Source organism: Phyllopteryx taeniolatus, chromosome 5, assembly GCF_024500385.1.
Source record: "Phyllopteryx taeniolatus isolate TA_2022b chromosome 5, UOR_Ptae_1.2, whole genome shotgun sequence".
Classification (NCBI taxonomy): Eukaryota; Metazoa; Chordata; class Actinopteri; order Syngnathiformes; family Syngnathidae; genus Phyllopteryx; species Phyllopteryx taeniolatus.
In genome coordinates, this window is record NC_084506.1 from 24,617,169 (window position 1) to 24,637,235 (window position 20,067).

General features: G+C 43.0%; 1 protein-coding gene across 5 annotated transcripts in view; it reads right to left on the minus strand.

The window, feature by feature from the left end:
- The window catches only part of pik3c2a (phosphatidylinositol-4-phosphate 3-kinase, catalytic subunit type 2 alpha), a 45,447-nt gene extending 25,617 nt beyond the window's left edge, over nucleotides 1-19,830 (minus strand). For 2 of the 5 annotated variants that reach the window (XM_061774079.1, XM_061774075.1), the window contains exons 1-4: nucleotides 19,693-19,830; nucleotides 13,178-14,421; nucleotides 2,088-2,194; nucleotides 1,231-1,391 (exon numbers count right to left, since the gene is read on the minus strand). In XM_061774079.1, coding sequence (XP_061630063.1) covers nucleotides 1,231-1,391; nucleotides 2,088-2,194; nucleotides 13,178-14,350 — 1,441 coding nt within the window. In that variant the 5' untranslated portion in view covers nucleotides 14,351-14,421; nucleotides 19,693-19,830. Of the gene's footprint in view, nucleotides 1-1,230; nucleotides 1,392-2,087; nucleotides 2,195-13,177; nucleotides 18,460-19,484; nucleotides 19,619-19,692 lie in introns of those variants that run through there. The other 3 variants (XM_061774077.1, XM_061774076.1, XM_061774078.1) reach the window with 3 other exon arrangements.
- Between the last annotated feature and the right edge of the window lie 237 nt (nucleotides 19,831-20,067).

A 20,067-nucleotide genomic window follows, 5' to 3' on the forward strand; every position in this document is an offset into this window, starting at 1 on the left:
ATTCATATAAAAAAATACAGCCATATTGCGGAAAGACGCATTGTTTCAGGTTGATGCACGCGAGATAAGGTTTCCCTGCATGCCAAACAAAGAGATGAGTTGACTCAGAGGCTTTGTACATGCCTGTACTGTACAGGCAATCATACAAGGCGCGTGATTGGTTCCCGGCGCGACATCGACCAATGAGAGCACGTGTGGATTTATCCCGTGAGCGGATTGGCTGCGCATCTTCGCAGCCTCACCCAGCATCTTCCCTTGTTGTTTCTCACCAGTCTTGTCCACGCTGCTGTGTTCGCAATAACGTTTTTCGTTTAAGCGATAATTTTTTTTGGATTAGTTAAGCAAGCCCTTACGATGCCGCCGAAGCGCTGTGCCCCTGCGAAAGCTTCCTCCGGGGCGCCCAAGAGGAAGAAGATGATGATGACCAGCGAAAAACGAGGGAACACTCTACCCCACACATGACAAGGAAACATCAGCAGTACAATTTCTCCCCTTCACATTTTTATTGTGGTGAATGATTTGTGAGGCATTATAGCAACGGTCAACACAACCAGTGTGTTCGTGTCTGGCAACTGCGCCAGCTTCGGGCCCCTTCCTAATTAGCTACCACTGTGTTTCTGTCACAATCCAGGACTCTGTGAATAAGTTGATTCCACACAAGGATTTACCATTGTAACTATTGAACAGTTTTAACATTAACTACTGGTGTGGCGCATAGAAAAATCACTTTTAGCACACCTCACCAAAATAAGATAATTGAGCAACCGTTGCGCCTTTGCAGACTTTGATCAGAAAGGGGGAATCGGGATCAATTTAGGCCCGATTACCGGTTTGCATGTATTCCCGCTTATGTCACACAATAGGCCAAGGAGTGCGCTTGTTGTCCGGAGTGTGTGAAGGGTCAGCTGGTATCAGCTCTTCTGGGAAGGAAACCAAAATTGTTCGAAGGCCTTGAGATGAGGCAAAAACACGGCTCCTCCCAACTGAGGAGCACAAAAGGAACGTAGTGTACTTCACATTAGACTGAGAGAGAAAGAAAAAAAAAATAAAATAGCTGGGGAAGCGGTGAAGAGTATGGCTGATTTCCTCCTCCGGTGCTTCATTATGAGCTAGCACTCACTCTTAAATGCATAGAGACCTTTTTTGCCTGACCTTAATGTAATAAAAGATCATCAGGGAACAAATTCATTTGGGATATAAAACATTTGTCTCTCAAGGAATGCCGCTTACCGTCACATGTAAAGGTCACGGGTTGCTGAGAGTCGGAGATCTCAATAGACACCTTCACAGAGCAGCTGGTGTCCCCTCCGGCATCCCTCTGGGCGATGACGGGACTGCGGATGTAGCCGGGGTTTGTGGCCGTGTCGCCGTGAGGGAATTTGGAGCGGAGGCTGCAAGAAGACACTCAATAAGAAAGCGCCTTCAAACAGACAATGGTCAGTTTTGATTGACACTTAAGAGTCGGTGATGCTGCCTGGTCGTTACGGCTTCACGATATTTGTTTGAGCATTGTCATTGCGATGTACATGTGTGCAATATAGATGATGATGTTAAAGAATATTAAACAGTGAATCAACTAATATTAAAATTGACCAGCAGAGGGACCTATTTGGACATGCTAATAGAAAGAATGTACGCTTGCTGCATTTCATGCAGCATTTCCTATTTCACTCCAGAATGAAACTCGGTGTGCGAGGTGCGTTCAGGGACACTGTGTAAATAGGAGTGAATATGTTATTTTATAAAACAGTACACACTTGAAAAAATTGATTTCTAGGAAAAATATTATTTGCATCAGAATGTTTTTGTTAAAACACTATGCTCACACTGATAATATGGAATTTATTATGTTTTGTAACATAAGAGTAGATAAATCATTTCGTTAATATAGAGCTGCGAGGATTGCAAAGTTATCAATGTCCTTTCACCATTGTTCCTGTCATACCGTGTTTTTGGAACGATAAACTGAACTTTGAACTAGCTCACAAAGAAAATAATGTATATTGCAGGTTAAGCAAATAAATAAAACGAAATATCGCAATGTCATTTATTTTCCCAATATCGTGCAACTCTACTGGTCATCATACCTCGCAACGTCTTTGCAGAAGGCCACCACCTCCAGGTTCTGAGCGTCTTCTTGTTCCAGGGCGTCATTCTTCACAAGACCTTTTCCTTTCCCCTTGTCCTGCATGGGCTAAAACACATACACCGGGTGGAGTAATTACAAAAAATAAATAAAAAAAATAAAAAAAATAAAGGGAAACAGCCCAGGTCCCTGCCATGCTCACACTGCAGCCAACCCCTATGGCCCCTCCCACACAGGTGGTGAGCCCATGGGAAGGGGGACCCACGTTACCCTTTCGGGCTGTGCCCGGCCGGTCCCCATGGGTGCAGGCCCGGCCACCAGGCGCTCGCCTTCGAGCCTGGCTTCAGAGGGGGGCCCCCAGTGACCCGCGCCCGGGCAAGGGAAAACGTCGTCCTGAATTTTTCATCTTCATAGTGGTTTTTGGAGCTGTGCTTTGTCTGGTCCCTCACTTAGGACCTGTTTGCCATGAGTGACCCTGCCAGGGGCATAAAGCCCCAGATAACTTGGCTCCTAGGATCATTGGGGGACACAATGATGTGTGGCACATTATGAAGTGCAAAATACGACAATAGTGACCATGGACTGTTGAGCAACTCAAGTAGTACATCAAGCAATGGGAAAGAATTCCACCTACAAAGCTTCAACAATTAGTATCCTCAGTTCTCAAACGCTTATGGAGTATAGTAAAAAGGAAATGTGATGTAACACAGTGGTAAACATGCCCCTGTCCCAGCTTTTTTGGAACGTGTACCTGTACTGGCCCCGTATAATCATGATATAATACCGCTATGTTAGGTTTTTCCTGATTATTTTGTATTTGGCATCTTTATGATGTATTAATTAAGCCCCTTTAAGAAATGATGAGTAAAATTGCATTCATGGTGATAACTCTGTATACTAGTCTCACTAAAATCAAGGCATTGCAATTTCACAAATTAATAACATTGCTTAAAATACTAGTAAATCAATATAAGCGGTACAGAAAATGGATGGATGGATAAAATATTTACCTACTGACATTCCAACAATGCTCTAGCTTGTATCTTGATATTGTGCACACAATGTACATTATAGATATATATATGTACATGCATATTGTAAAATATTTGCTGGTTGGTGGGAGGCTAAGCTTAAGGGAGCAGCGTGTGTGTATGTGCGCGCGCTATGATTTTGATTTACCTTTAATTATTATTTTGTAAATAATTCACAACATACAATTTATATATATATATATATATATATATATACATAAAAATAAAGGCTGCGTTCCCCAAACCTTTTAACAGCTTTGATCGTCTTCAGGCTGCGTTCCCCAAACCTTTTAACAGCTTTGATCGTCTTCATGTGAAGCCATGTTTGGCTATTTACTCCAGACGTTTTTATGATCTCTATGATTCGTATGCTGTATTGTGCCACAAGTTCGGTAAGTGCTACGACAGTGCCGTAAAGTGTCATGGTTGGTGCGCATTTTACTATTTTGATGAATGAAGTCCTCATTAGCACACAGTTGTTTCGCCACACATTTTTGGGCATAATAATCTGGCAATAAAGCTTCACTTTGTGCCGCTGCCCTTGTCCCTCACTGCCATTCCGTTGTTCCGCTGCTTCTCGTATGACTCCATTAATGCTAGCGCCGTTAGCTTTGGCAATCGACTTGAGGCTAATTCATGCTCATTTATCCAGTAATGTGTGCCGGTCACGTTTTTTTCCTTGCGTCCTTTCTCGGACGGGATTTTCCGGTGATAAAAGTATTGAATCCGCAACTGAAAATACACTTTTGGGCCATTTTCGGCGGGTCAATATTTACGGTGACTTAGAAATTTTTGCTGGCCCGAGCGGGCCAGCGTCTGTACGCGAGTGGTAGCCCGAGACAGCGGCATGGTGGTCCCGGGCTACCGTTAATGTCGTACCCTGTATAGATTAAACAGATGGTTGTCCCGTGTTACCGTTAATGTCGGACTCGGTATAGGTTAAACAGAGTGTACACAATGTATTCTGTTTTTATTTACGCTTTATACCACATCCCAAAGTCATTTAAATTGGGGTTTGTAGAAGGCAAGATTTATTTGTTAATAGGTGGGAATAGAAAGGCCTTTCTAGTTCACACAGGATCTTGGAAGTGTTCAGGGGGGAAACCTGGAAACGGTTCCTCACTACCACATACGCGTGTAAGACTAAAGGCTTACTGCCGGGAACTAGCAGTAACACTTTGTGCTATTCAACGGGACTGTCTGACTCAAGGAATGCGCTTCCCGTGACACAGGAAATGCAGAGCGCAAGAGTCTTAGCTCTGCAAAAGTGCTCAGTCACAGTTTTGGGAATGTTTGACTCTGACCTCAGAGCCTGCGAGGGGGAGCGAGGAGAAGGAGGAGGGAGAGAGGTCTGGAGAAATGTTTGGAATGTGGATGTAATCATCATTTCATCCCATCAGAGACTGTTTGAACACACCAAACCGCTGGTTGGACAGCAATTGTGTGTCAATAAAAACTAAAAACACTTCCTGAAATAGTTGATCAGGTCATCCAATTCATAGTGACCCCCGAAATTTTGTTTTTAATAGAATGTCATGAGACTCATCACTTTAAAGCTGTTCCTTTAGGCTTGCTTGGTGCAGCTTGTATTCGATGCCGGACACTCAATGTGATGTCAATGGCGTAACACCAAGGTACAATGTCAGTATGTTGCCTCAGAAGAGAACAATGATGACACAATACGGGGTGCCTTGGCTCAGGTGGTAGAGTGGTCGTCTCCCAGCACGAAGGTTGTGGTTGTGTTTCACATTGAGCCCCTGTGACCATGTTGAAGAGTCCTTAAGCAAGATACTGAACCCCTAGTTGCTCCTGATTATCAATAGGTGAAGGAGGAGACAGTGTTAAAATAAAACACTTTGTATACTTTGAAGGTGGAAAAGCATATAAAAGTGTAAGCACATTTACAATTATAGTTATAGGGTTGCATCTATTAAATATTTTTAGAATTGAGTATTCTACGAATTATTCCATCAATTAATTGTATAAAAATTCATCATTAAACACAATAACAGTCGTGAGGTACAGGTATTATTTTTGTCCACTTGGGGTCACGTTCTAATGTAGTATCAGTGACTCCGAGTGTGTATGGCTTTAAAAGGCAGGGCCTGGGCTGGTGAGTGACGTGCGTATCAGGGAATGAGAGTGTAGAGTTTGCTGGCTGTTGACTGGCTAATGGGTCTGCATGATGAGTGAATAGGCTTGAGTTGTGGCCATCGGCTCGGCAGCTTGTGTATGAATGTACTTATTACACATTTCTTACGGTTTGTTAAATGAAGCGATTCAAAGTGCACCAGCGACTGTCTATCCTTGACCACTTGCTTGGTCATAACAACACGTTATAACTAGCTACCGTAGCCTGCATGACATTAGCTAACAGCAATCACTGGGTTACAAAAAAAAAATTTGTTTCCTTTCACTGATTTAGGACAATTTTGCATCCCTGAATCCGTTTCTCTTGTTCAGGTCAGATTTTCATGCCAAGTTGATTTTCTGATTTTCTTACTAAAGCAATTACATTTTTGTGACAATAACAGCTGATTTTTGTTAATATTTCTCAGAGAGGTTTTTTAAGAGAAAATCATTTTCTCACAGTTAATTAATCAAATGTTACAAACTTTGCTTACTGTAAATTGAATAGCAGACATTGTTCAAGGCTCGAAATTTTGTTTTCTTTGAGGAGCAGCTTTGCTCATCATTTCTTCATTTGATGAGCAACTTTCTAATTTTGAGCAAAATATTTTTTGCAGGTTAATCGTACAGGGACCCGAAGCGAGGGTTTTATTTAACAATAATACCACACTCAAAAGGGGGGGGGGGGTTTAATGTCGGGCTGCAGCTAATGAATATTTTAGAACTCAAGTATCCTTCTGAAAATTCTATCGAACAATTGAGTATTTGGATAAACTATATTTTTGCTTGGTTAAAGAGCAATTATGAATACAAAAAGAGAAAAAAGGGGGCTTTCACTTCATAACAAATGCCTAATTGGTTTCCTTTATATAATCAAGTTTTTATTTCTTAAATTCACTATAATTAAAGATAAGGCATTAATAAAAAAAATAAAATAAAAAAACCATTAACAGCCTTTGTGCATCTTCACTTAACTCATTCACTGCCAGCCTTCCCAGTTAACATGGATATTTGACTTCTAAAGCCGTCAATGGCAGTGTGTTATGAAGCTAGCATTTTAGCATTTTGTGACATAATACATGAGATTCATGGCTGTGCATTTATGAGCTTTGATCAGCTGACTAGGAATAAGCCAAATATTATTTGTAATATTACAAGTTTTGGAAGTGCTCAATTCACTCACACTAAAATGAAGAAAGCTCGAGCGAAAACATATCTTCATCTGACTTCACCAAAAACCCCCTCTGTTAGCTGGGACAGGGTCATCTTTACCACTGTGTTACATCACCTTTTCTTTTAACAACATTCAATAAACGTTTGGGAACTGAGGACACTAATTGTTGAAGCTTTGTAGGTGGAATTCTTTCCCATTCTTGCTTGATGTACAGCTTCAACTGTTCAACAGTCCGGGGTCTCTGTTGTCATATTTTACGCTTCATAATGCGCCACACATTTTCAATGGGAGACAGGTCTGGACTGCAGGCAAGCCAGTCTCCTAGACCCGCACTCTTTTACTACGAAGCCACACTGTTGTAACACGTGCAGAATGTGGTTTGGCATTGTCTTGCTGAAATAAGCAGGGGCGTCCATGAAAAAGATGTTGCTTGGATGGCAGCATATGTTTCTCCAAAACCTGTATGTACCTTTCAGCATTAATGGTGCTTTCACAGATGTGTAAGTTACCCATGCCAGTGGCACGAACACAACCCCATACCATCACAGATGCTGGGTTTTGAACTTTGGGTCCATAACAGTCCGGATGGTTCTTTTCCTCTTTGGCCCGGAGGACACGACGTCCACAATTTCCAAAAACAATTTGAAATGTGGACTCGTCGGACCACAGAACACTTTTCCACATTGTATGAGCTCGGATCCAGAGAACCCGGCGGCGTTTCTGGGTGTTGTTGATAAATGGCTTTTGCTTTGCATAGTAGAGTTTTAAGTTGCACTTACGGGTGGAGTGCCGAACTGTATTTACTGACATTGGTTTTCTGAAGTGTTCCTGAGCCCATGTAGTGATATCCTTTACACATTGATGTTGGTCTTACATAACCATAAAGAAATTAAGGATGGTTGTTGTTCAGTCATTTAAAAAAAAAAAACATTTCACAAATTCTGCCAGGGTATGTAAACTTATGAGCAAAACTGTACATATGTGCGTACGTACCCCTGTCATATTAGAATGAAAGTGTAGGCTACACCTTTTTTATAACCACTAGGTGGCGGTGGCATATTGGAATGAAAGTGTACAGCTTTTTCATAACCACTAGATGGCGGCATACATTTATAAAATGTGAAAGTTTTTTCCATTTGCCCCTATACCTATGTATAAGGCGCACTATTGACAATTTTTTTAGGGAAAAAATGTGCATTATACACGAGAAATTACGGTAAATTGGCAAGTCAAGGTACCACTGTAGAGTAAATATTTGCATGAAAAACTAGTTCGATGCGCACTCTTCGTAACCTCAATTGTCATCCTATGTTGACACTGTTGTAAACCGAGGACTCCCTGTCCTACAGTTATAGTAACATTACCTTGCATAAGTACTAAAATGTTACACACATTCTTACTAGGTTAAAGTGCTATCTTATGGAGGCCACAACTGTGACACTGCATAACACCTCGAACTTAGTGTAAGCTGAGCTGACCTGATGTAACACCTGGAGACGGCAGGAATCTCAGCATGTCTCTCGGGGAGTTTTGACAGCGGACCCGTGTATCCTAGCGAGGCAGGGAGACAGGCGACACACATTCTGTGGGCCATCGCTACGCTGCTGCTGAGGGGACAATTTTCACAAGTTGTCCTGGCTTTTATGGCGCGCGGCATATTGTAAGCAAAAACAAATGCAGGCTGAATCAAACAAACAGAGGACAGTGAGACAGGCCCGTCTTTGTTCGGCGCTCATGTGATTCCGACGTTGACTAAAAAGCCTTCTCTCCCTTTCATCGCCATGATGCATCACGGTGCCACTGGTGTAGCAAGATGAAGACGACAACCGTGAGGAAGGGTCATGTTCGATGTGCAGCAATGTGAAACTGGGGAGAATGAAACAGCCAGAATGTGGAACTGCTGTGTGTGATGAGCACAAGTTTGACACAGAATGGTAAATGGACTGCACTTATATAGCGCTTTATCTACACTATCACAGTGCCAAAAGCGCTTTACAAAGCTTTTCACCCATTCACACACACATTCATACACTAATGGACAACTGCTGCCATGCAAGGCGCTGCCAGACCCACTGGGAGCAAATCAGGGTTCAGTGCCTTGCCGAAGGACACTTCGACACGCGGAGAGTCGGAGCCGGGATTCGAACCAGCTACCCTTCGGTCACTGGACGACCCGCTCTACCTACTGAGCCACAGCCACCCCTTGGCACCTTCACACCAGTATATTGGCGATAAGAACATGCTTTAAAGGGGACTACTTTTTAATAGCTTGTATACAAACAGATGGGGCTCTGCAGTACCAGCCCACCAATTTTGTGTGAAACTAAATAACCGAGTAAATCTTTTGTTATCGGACTATTTTTGAAAACGCGGCCATGAGTGAGCCACTTTTCACTTCCACCCCACTGTACCAGTGAGGCATTATAATTTACATATGAAGTGCACTCTCACTGAGTTTCTCAGTCCATGACATGATCAACAAGGATGGGCGAGGATCCAGAGGTACTTTCAATAGAGAAATAACATGCCCCTGCTATCATGTCATAACAAAAGGTAAACAGAGCGCCACGGAGTTTTCAATGTGGCTAATTTCAACAAGACAAGAAAAAGGGTGTGTAAAATAAGCTCCAAATATTGATCATTTGGCAAGTTTGATCAAAGCATGTCACAGACACGGAAGTAGGGCAATTGTTTTAAATCGCGAAAAAAAATTAAGAGGGGACTCTCTAAAGTCAAATGCATGATGTCACGTGAGATCGCAGCAAGAACTTAGTTCAGTGAGGATTAACTGTGCCCTTTCTTTGACTTTTTGTAGTCTTTTTTGCTACGCTTATTCCAAAAACCTCAATAGGAGGCTGATAAGAGGAAAAATATTCACAGGGACTTACGTTATCAACATCAAATGAGGCAAATCACCTTCAGGTTACACCATAACAGTTAAGACCTTCGCACTCAGAGTGCTTTCTCACTGGGGAGAGAGCGCTCTAAGCCTCGCCACGCCGACATCCCACCTCGGTCATCTTCAGCGGCGAGAGAGTGCTTCCACAGAACTCTCACCGTGCTGTGAGAAGCCGCAGGGGACGGGCAACGCTGTGGCGCGGGTGAGGCAAGTTAGTGGTTAGTGGTTAGTGTCTATAAATCATTGTGTAGCACAATTCACCAAGTGTTGCATTACTGGCTTACTAATAGCGAACGTGAGCGGAGATTGAACGTGGGGTGACACAAGAGAGGGGGCTATTCTGAGCTTGTCAAATGCTCCCATTCATGTGAACGGAATCGGCCGAGAAAACCATCACTGGTGACAATTAAATCAAGCCTCGCTATTTCATCTACCACAGTTACATTAAAAATGACAAATATTGTTACTTATTGTTGTAAAACAACATATTAGTGGTGTAACAATTCATTCATTGTATCGATTTATATTCCTATGATCCAACAGGATTGATCTGTGCTTGGCAAGTTAGCCTTCTGGACATAAATATATTGATTTACATTGTTTTAAAAAGGTAATCAAACGATTGTATCGATAGTGGGAAATATTGCACTGGATTTAATACTGACAGGCTTTATATGGAGGTATGTATGTGGTGTATTTCCATGAAAAACGCTTGTAATTCCTCTTACCAACACGGTGGTATCGGAATACAAGGTTTAGTTAAGGTCTCTTATACTCCTGCGGTCGCGCAGCCGACAACGCCCGCATTGCATCACATGACCGAAGAATTGCCCCGCGCAGCACCTCTGCGTAGCTTGTCAACCCGACAAAAGTAGTTGCTCCGCGTCGAATGCCGTGGAGATCATCACTCATGATTGGTCCGTTTTAGTCACATGCTGTGATGACAGCATGGACTGGTTGCAATTGCATGGTTGAAATCCGATTTGTTCCGATTTTAGAATTTTTCTGATTTAACATTTTTCATTTAGGTTAAATTCTGAATTTTATAACCCTAGTGCAAAATGGGTGCCACGGCGGTCGACTGGTTAGAGCGTCTCCCTCACGGTTCTGAGGTCCGGGGTTTAATCCCCGGTCCCGCCTATGTGGAGTTTGCATGTTCTCTCCGTGCCTGCGTGGGTTTTCTCCTGGAACTCTGGTTTCCTCCCACATCCCAAAAACATGCATGGTAGGTTAATTGACAACTCTAAATTGCCCGTAGGTGTGAATGTGAGTGCGAATGGTTGTTTGTTTGTGTGTGCCCTGCGATTGGCTGGCAACCCGTTCAGGGTGTACCCCGCCTCCTGCCCGATGATAGCTGGGATAGGCTCCAGCACGCCCGCGACCCTAGTGAGGAGAAGCGGCTCAGAAAATGGATGGCTGGATGGAAGCGGACCTTTAAACTGTTGCCCGATCGACTGGTGTTCTGTAACGGTTTTCCCTCCCACACACCTACATCTTGTTCATCCTGTGTTGGATGTCACTCAAGATAGAATCGGTAGATTTGCTGCTCTAACAGGACAATAATTGCTTTGATACAGGACAACAACGGCTAAAAAGAAGACAAATTAAGAGCAGTCAGCAGAGTACGTCTGCCTTCTGACGTCTGTTTGCAAACATGCGAATCGATGAATCTGAAGTGCTTGTTGCAAGCTGTGCGGTTTAAATCAGAGGAACCAGTGACACTCAAAACAAATCAGCTTCCTCTTTCGATCCGGAAGTGCCCTGGGCTGCAATTTGCACTTCCTGCAATAGACTCAAGTCTTCCCAAAGACATTTTAGCTCATTCTACTGTTAGAAGTGCGGCTTGCTGCAAAGTTTCACTGTATCTCTTGGCCGGTAAACAAGGTGAAAAGTCAGGAGAAGCTGAGCTTTCTGTCAAGTGACTCACAATGCCTTTGACATCACTGCACAGCAACGGCAAGCATCCACTATGCTAAGTGCACTGCAGCGTACTTAAGATGTAATTAGAGCATTAAAAAAATATATCCTGACAGTCTGGCGTGGGACGTCTGCAAGTCTAGGAGGAAAGGGTTCAGATGGTTCAGTGTACTTTTGGCTGACGTCAAGGGGAACGACACTCACTGAGTTTGACGAATAAATTGCACAAGCAGATAAAGATCAGCAAGACAGACAAGCAGGCAGGCAGGCATACAAGCGGGAACACGCTCACTCAGTCTGCGATGGCAAAACGCTCCAGTGTGTTTGTGGTATGTCCCAAAATTTTGCTGACACATCAGTGAGGTACTGAAGCTGTGAAGCATTAGAACACTAACTTCCTATAAAACAAGTGGGATTGTTTGGATGCACATTTTGGATACAGGCGGGAGCAGTTTTAAGAACTAAAGAAAACAAACAAAAAAATAAATAAAGGTTTGCGTGGAACTAAACAGACAATCCAGCAAATACCTTGTGAACAAAGCAGACATGAGTTGGTATTTGAGGACATTCCAGATGCTGGTCCCCATGGTGACCATCTTACATACTTGGGGTTAACACTGAGCCCTGGCAGTGCAGTTGAGTTAATCACCCGGGTAAGAAAACACACATTGGCCAATTGTTGACATAAATGCACAATAAGCATCCTTAAAAGACACTTTTTTACTTCAACTGGTACTATTTTAGGAGACAAACCCTCTCTTGTTTTTACACTCATGCACTTAAAAGCATTGCGGGAATGACTGCCTCTGTAACTCACACAACCCAAAAACATTTCAAAATTGCCCCCAAACAACATATGGTAATTTAGTCTTTAGGGTAGACGATGAAGAAATACTCTCTGCTACTCACCCACAGCACTGTCCTGAGGCAATGTTCTAAATATTCCTCTTAGGCCCTCAGCTCACTTGAGTTTGAAACCACGGATTGAAGAAAAAAAAAACAAAAAAAAACTCAGCTAATAGGAAAATAAGTAAAGAGGATGTGAAGATACAGATTGATGGGTGCAGTAGTTTGACATTTTGGGAGGCTGAGTGACCAGTATTGGCGTACTAGAGTGGATGCTCTTTAACTTCGCCTGCAATGATATGTTAATCTATCCATTTTAGGGTCACGAATGGGCTAGAGCCTATACAAACTGATTTAATGCCACTTTTCCAAAGCACAGTACCAGCTTAGCTTTATTCGTCTCGGTTTGTACTGTGGGAAATCAAATCATGCAGCATTAAACATCAGTCGGAACGAGAGACACTACAAAACAACAACTTTACCAGGGGAAAGAGACCAATATCTGAGAGAAAACTGGACGCAGCAAGAAAACTGAGCACTACAGCCAATTGAGACTGTGAAGTAAAATACTAGTGTCCAAAGATAAGCTAAAGCAACTGTGCAAGCTAAAGTCAGCATGTCTATTTTTGTCACTTTGAATCAATGGAACCTGAAATTTTACTTTTTAAGAACACAGCGATGACCAATCTGCTCGACTAATGAGCCATCAAAAATGGTTTACGTCACCTGTGTGGTACCCATTGGGCACGTCACGTACCTTGTCGTATCACTTAGTACCTCTAAGTACCCGATTACTAATAGCATATATAGCTCCGGTGAATTCAGTATAGACGTAGCGTGCAAATGGGCTTTTGGAGTCTGCGGTTTTACCACTTTGAAATAGAAACACAGCGACTGTGGCTCTTCCTTCTATCATGCAAGGGCATAGAGAAAGTATTCAGTAAATACCCATAAAAAAAAAAAAAATAATTACAAAAAAATTAACTATCGTGGTGCCGTGAACAATGAACTACTACATAGCGAGGGAACACTGTGTCTAAATGTCCTAAACTCGAATGTTCGTAAGTAGGGAAGTGTTGAATGTGCGTGCCTACCTGACTGTTGGCTTTGTGCGGCGAGGAAGTTCCTGGGATGTTGAGCGAGTGGCTCCTTGTGACAGCTGCCCCTGTCGAAGCCCTCCTCGGTTGGGACCGGGCAGACCCAGACGCCTTCCCCTCAAGCGGGGTGCTGCTGCTACTACTTTTCCCTTCCGTCTCGAGCACTGCGTCCCAGGGGTCCCCCCCAGACAGCCCTTGAGCCACCTCCGGATCATCCCCCGGCGACGTGCCCGCTTCCTCGTTGTCGGCTTTGCGCTTGGTCAGCGGGTCCAGATCCAGCCAGTCGAAGCGGCTGATGCACGTGGATTCCGTCGCCGCTGGCTGCTGGGCCGCCGGGTTGGGTGCCAGGGAGGCAGAGCAGACTGGAGCGGAATCTAGGTCACTGCAGGCCGACTTGCCATTCTTCAAGTATTCTGAGGTGCTGGCAATCTTATCAAAGAGCTTTGCCATCTCTGGGTCCACAGCAGGCGGCGGGGGGAACACCATGGTGGTGGCGGTAGTGGCAGGTTGTATGGGAGTGAAGGCCAAGAAAGAGGTCTGCTGGGCAGGCAGCGCCATGAAGGGCGACATGGCCGGAGTGAAGCCATTCTGAAACGCCCCTGGCTTGGGGAACGGCGCAGAAGGGAACAGGGGTGCCGGCTGATGCGTGGGCGTGGACACTGTGGAGTTTGACGGCGTGGATAAGATAGGCGTCCATTGGGAACCTTGGAAAGGGGATGAGCTGCACGTATGGCCACCGGGGTAGGAGGCGCTGAGATTAAAGCCCAGCAGCGACGACGGGCGGGACACTTTACTGTTGGCCCCAAAGTTTTCATCCAGCAGGAGTTTCTCCAGCTCCTCATTGGTCAGCTTGTCCACATCAATGTCCCTGAACTTGTTGGCCTCTGGCTGCTTCTTGGTCTCGGGGAACACAATGAGGTCCTTTTCTGGTCTCTTCGAGGCTGGCAAACGTTGGGGCGCAGCAAAAGCAGAAGCAATGGTGGTGGACTTGGGCTTCTTTGACTTGGGGGAGGGCGCCGCAGTAGGAGATGAGGAAAATGTTTGCTTCTTGTCCCTCTGGAGCTTTGCTAAAGCCTCTTCTTCCATTCGGAGGGCTTCCTCTTTACCCACAAGCCCCTTTGGCTGGGGGACATCCAGCTTAAACCCATTACCTCTCGATATCTGGGCCATAGCATCAACTGGGAGGGGCCATGAGCATGACGGCTTTTTATATCAGGACTGCGAAATAAAGCCTCATACACCTACAAAGAAGGGACAGAGTAAAAATGAATGTATATTACGCTTTCAAATAGCTCAGTGGTTCTTAAAAGGTTTTACACCAAATACTACCTAAAAAAATACTTGGCTCTCAAAGTACCACCATCATGACCAACATTAAGCGTAGTAGGTTTTCATCAAAATTTGAGACTAGGGTTTTATGCCTAAAAAGTATATTTAATAAGCCACTGCAGAAGTATGCATAGTTTGAAAATTAAAGCCCCCTTAAATACATAAAAATAAACTACTGTATATCAGATTAAATTAAAATGTATTTCACAAAAGTTAAATAAAAGTTGTGCCTAAAGAAATTTTAAAAACATTTTAAAAGTAAATGCAAATGTATTGAACTGCACTTTATTTAGGCTGGATTCTTAACATCAACAACACACTTATAATCAGGCAGAGCAACTTAAAATTGCAACTACAAAAATCAAAACATTAAGGGAGCCATACTACACATCTGTTCCACAATTTACAACAGTTTCCAGGTATCTTAACACCCCAAGGATCAAGTATTACAGCCCAATTTCAAGTTTCACTGAAATTAGCCAGGCATGGCTTTTGTTACCACAATGGGGTGGAGCTAGGGGGTTTGCTAGGGGGTTTGCGACGAAGCAAGCAGCTGATCTAACTATCCATCCATCCATCATGCATTTTCTGAGCCGCTTCTCCTCACTAGGGTCGCGGGCGTGCTGGTGCCTATCCCAGCTATCATCGGGCAGGAGGTGGAGTACACCCTGAACTGGTTGCCAGCCAATCGCAGGGCACATACAAACAAACAACCATTCGCACTCACATTCACACCTGCGGGCAATTTAGAGTTGTCAATTAACCTAACATGCATGTTTTTGGGATGTGGGAAGAAACCGGAGTGCCCGGAGAAAACCCACGCAGGCATGGGGAGAACATGCAAACTCCACACAGGCCAGGGATTGAACCCCGGACCTCAGAACTGTGAGGCAGACGCTCTAACCAGTACCAAAGTACTAAACATTTAAATATATTACGGCTCGTGTATACATAGAGTACGTTTTGACAAAAGGCACACTTTCCAAGAGGACGCACTTATTTTCACATTATCTATACAAAAGGCACACTTTCCAAAAGGACGCACTTATTTTCACATTATCTATGACAAAAAATCTATTACTTGTGGGAAAAAATTAAAGTTTCAAAATTCATGTTCTTTTTCAATAAGCGAAGGGCAGGAGGGGTGGGGTAGAAACCTTACATTTCATTAAGATCATTTTTAACTTTATTGTACACAATATTTTGATGCGAATGTTTTCAAAATTCTGTTCTTCCAATCATCATGAAGATGATGCTAACCTCCTAGCTAGTACACTTAACCTCTCAAGTGGTTCACTTCGACTTGATCGTGTCGAAAAACTTCCCACGACCACTTCGACCTGCTAGCAAGTGCTAAAAAAAACTAATGAAAAAAACAAAACAGCGCACTCCTCAAAGCTGCCATTCATCTCGCCACCTCAGGGTTGAGTGAGTTCCTTCTCTCGCCAGGCACTACTGAGCGACAAACCCCCACTCTGCTCCCATTGTGGTGGAGGAGGCTGGCTAATGTTGGAGCTCGCCTCACACCATTGTGCGGCTCAAGAATTTGGCATACTAAGCAACCTGAGGGGGGTCTGTCTGTCTCTCTCGATCTGTCTCTCTCTCTCTCTCTCAATGTCTCTGGCTTGCCCTCGCTCTCTCATCAACAAGACTGTGTTATCAGCTGCACTCACACCAGCGGGCAGCGCAACTAACCTGAGCAAGTACAGTCATCATATTTTGGCCTCAAAACCAATGTCACGTAATGCTCAGTCAATTTGCTGTCACGCTATAAAACAAAACTTGGCTTGGCTATTTAGTGGCCTATTCCGATAAGCTCAACTATCATGCGAGACGTCAGACGGTCACGCGAGAGCTCAGTCTAAAGGAAGACAGTTCATCCTACTTGTGTGCGTTTTGCTTTTTCTATGGGTTTTTGATAGTGCTCAGACTTGCCCCCTAAAACTCAAATCACTATTTGTATTGACAGTGACAAATGACTAGACTAATGACTTACACCTTGTACTACTCCAAAATAACAGTCCAACAAATTAAAAATCCAGTTTGACTATTTGAAAACCATCTATTGAACTGGTAAGCGAGCATGCTGGCATGTTTTGAATCGGTGACAAAGGGCAGCCTTGAGCAACTTTTTCCCCATTAAATCTTCCACCGTGCCGTGGTCCCCCTTTCCAGCAACGGCTCCTTTACAACTTCCGTGGTGGGGCTTCCATGGTATCCGTGCAGCTCATTGGAGAGCTACCCTAAATGCAAGCCTCCTTCAGCGGAGAGCTCGTTTTTTTTGTAAAACAAACTTTATGGCGAGCTCAGTGAAGATACAATGCGTACGTGCGCAGAAGCGATGCACAGTGGCCTAAGTCAAAATGGCCGCTCAAGTAATCAAAAGCATTGCAGCTCTTTTCAGAATAAAATGCATACTTTGATTCGTTTTCATTCGAATGTGAAAATTATGATTCGGGATGCATTTTTTTTCCATTTTGATTTGCTATTCAATCCGAATCCCCACTGATTGGTTCGTAGCACTACGTACTTAACCACCGATATGCTTGTCAGTTCTTTTTTGCGGCAGAATAATGTAAGTAGACTAAGTTATACACAAAGTTACAAGTGTCAGTTAAATTTAGCGAGCCTGTTTTAGTCGTTTGAAGTGGTTTATCTTTTTTACAATTATATGACCATGAAGAAGGGTATAAAATAAGACGCAAGAGGTGCAACTTAGCACACTTTTGTCATTCTTCATTAAAGAAAGAGGGTTCTAAGATTTTAATATTACTATGTTAGCTTTTCATGACAGCCAGTAGCTAGTGAGCTAACCACCAAGCGGACACACTCTAGTTTCACCATAGGGCCATCACTTGTTGGCAAAGTTAAGTTGGACTGTTTTAATACTTTTGCATTTCACAGTGGTTCACTTCTTTTCACAACCACTAACAATGTTAGAAAATAAGATGCACAGTTTAGCACACCTTTGTCTGTTATCATCATAAAATCGCCAACGGACACTACAGTTGCTTATTTACTTTAAACTTAGCTTATAGCTAATGTGTAATGTGTTGTAACATCACGCACGTTGTGATCTTGACATCTATGATCCACTGATGAAGGGAGACTTTAGATCTCTTTCATTTATAACCATTCCAAACAACAAAGAGTATGTACGAATGGAGAAGAATTTGGTGGTTAGTTATGATTGCATTATTGTTTAATGTTTTTTTAAAAAAATATTATTATTTGTGGTCCCTTGAGAAAGTTATTTTGTCCCTCAATATGTTCCACAAATAGAGAGGACTGACAATAAAAGCATACCATAACCACAACTTAACATAATTCTATGCGCGAGTTATTTTTTTGATGAAGACAAATTGGACACTGGGACAGATTAGTTCCATTTCCGTCAGTAGGAAAACAATGGAAGGAAATACCCCCCCCCAAAAAAATCCACCTTAGCTGACTTTTTCCAAGATAGAAGAAAAAAGTGTGTGATGTCACATCATTGTACATCGCAACAATCAGATATCTTTGATGCCATGAAAACCTCCCAGATCCCAACCTCAAAGAGATGTGTTGAGTTATATCAACTGGCATTACTGTTCACTTTTGTTCCTCAAAGGTCCATCCTAAATAGTTAGACCAGCCTGGAGAAGAACACTGAAGCTATGCTAACAAAAACACTAATAGACGCCGACTCTATATATGCGTACGCTCCAACACAAGTAGATCCGTATATGGCAGCGGGAAGCAAGAAAGGGAAGAGAGGAGGAGAGTTGCGCCAAGACAAACTCCAGTACTGAGTGGCTTCCACTGCATTATGACAAAAAAAGGGGAGTGGCGTAGTGCTGCTTTAAGACATTAAAACAACATTGGAGCTGTGCTGTTTAAGTATTCAGGAGGCAGCCGAGCATGCTCGCTAGAGCGGAAACAAATGGAGAATGCGTGCAGAGGTCACATATAAAAAAAAAAAAAAACTCTTGGAAGATACTCAGTTCATTCACTTCCTCCATGAATTGACAAAACCACACACACACGAGTTGTTGTTGTTGCTGCTTTCCAATCAGGATTCAAAACTGCCAATGTTAGCAGTTTGCTGGCTCAAAGTGCAAAAAGAACATCTTTAAAATGGGAAATATGTAACCGGGGAAAGACTCGGGAATATCTGACAAAAACAATACAATAGGGAAACAGGTTATAAATTAATACCAACTTTTAGGATAATACAGTAAAACAGTAAAATAAACTTTTGGACAGGAAAAACTTTTTTTTTTTTGCTCTTTGTAAGGTTGATGTCGGAGAAAACAGGATGGTAAACCTCTCATGATGATGCAGAGAGAGGTCTGGATCGCTATTGGCTGATCAGCTGGTAATGACTAGCTGCTCAACAGAAGGTACAGTAAGTGCCCAACCACAGACCGAGTCGTTTGCCATATACAGTATTTTTTTTTAATAATTAAATAAAAAAAGAGTCAATAATAGTCTATCGACTATTTTTTTATGGGTAAAGCCAGATAAGTTTGTAATTATGTTAATAAATTGTTCCACATACTCAGTTCGGATTTAGCTGTTATCAGATCCAAAGCAGCAGGGACTGATGACACATCTCACAAATATACAATTTGAATCAACGTTTTAAAGCAGAAAGAAGCTAGTTTGGCAGATAAACTACCTGCACTCACTTGTTTATTGCTTTTTTGTTCACTGGTGTACTAATTCCTGACACTAGGCACGAGCAGTTAGCGTTATGGTAAAACATCAAAATAAGTTAACTAAAGACCCATTTTTTTAACATGCCGGTGAGTTTTACAAATGTCAACACTCGTTTTCGAAGCGGTTCGAACTTCCAACTTGAGTTGGCTGCTAAGTTAGCCGCTAACAAAATAAAGAGAGAAAGCCACGTTGAATACCCAGTTAAACCCGACACTCGGTTCGATTTCGTTAACATTGATGCTATTAAGCCGACGGTGTAGTTGGCGTGAGTTACATTTAATGATTTTAAAAGTAGTCGTAACTTCAGCGCTTCGGTACCACAACAAGGAAGAAAAGCAGGTTTTTGTCTGACGGGAAGCGGCCGCTTTCAATCCGGAGGAGGTGCCGCGGAATCGAGGCGAAGACTAACTGTAAACAAAACAAAAAAAAAAAGTTTCGACACGCAAGAAATTTAGTAAGGGAGGAATATGTTACTTTCTTACCTTTTAGCGATGCTGTGTTTGGAGCCATGTTTGTCCCGCAGCTGCATTTTTTTCCAACCACTTCGGCGGAGACGTCAGTTCCTGTGGAGGTTGGACGAAGACTTTTTTGTGGGGCCGGACGAGAGGATGGATGGTGTCAATATGAGAGCGGGAAGCGGCGCCATCTTGCGGACAACTTCGAGCTTGCCTGGTGACGTCAGTTAACGTCACGCGACTACTTCCGCATTTAATGCGCAAAGCCGTTGTTTTAACTTTTTTTTACATATGTATTACTACATATTTCAATACAGTTGTTTAACTATTACACATGATTTGTTTTACCACAAAGCTTACATGAAATGCTTTGGTTCAATTGGACAATACAGACATTTATAA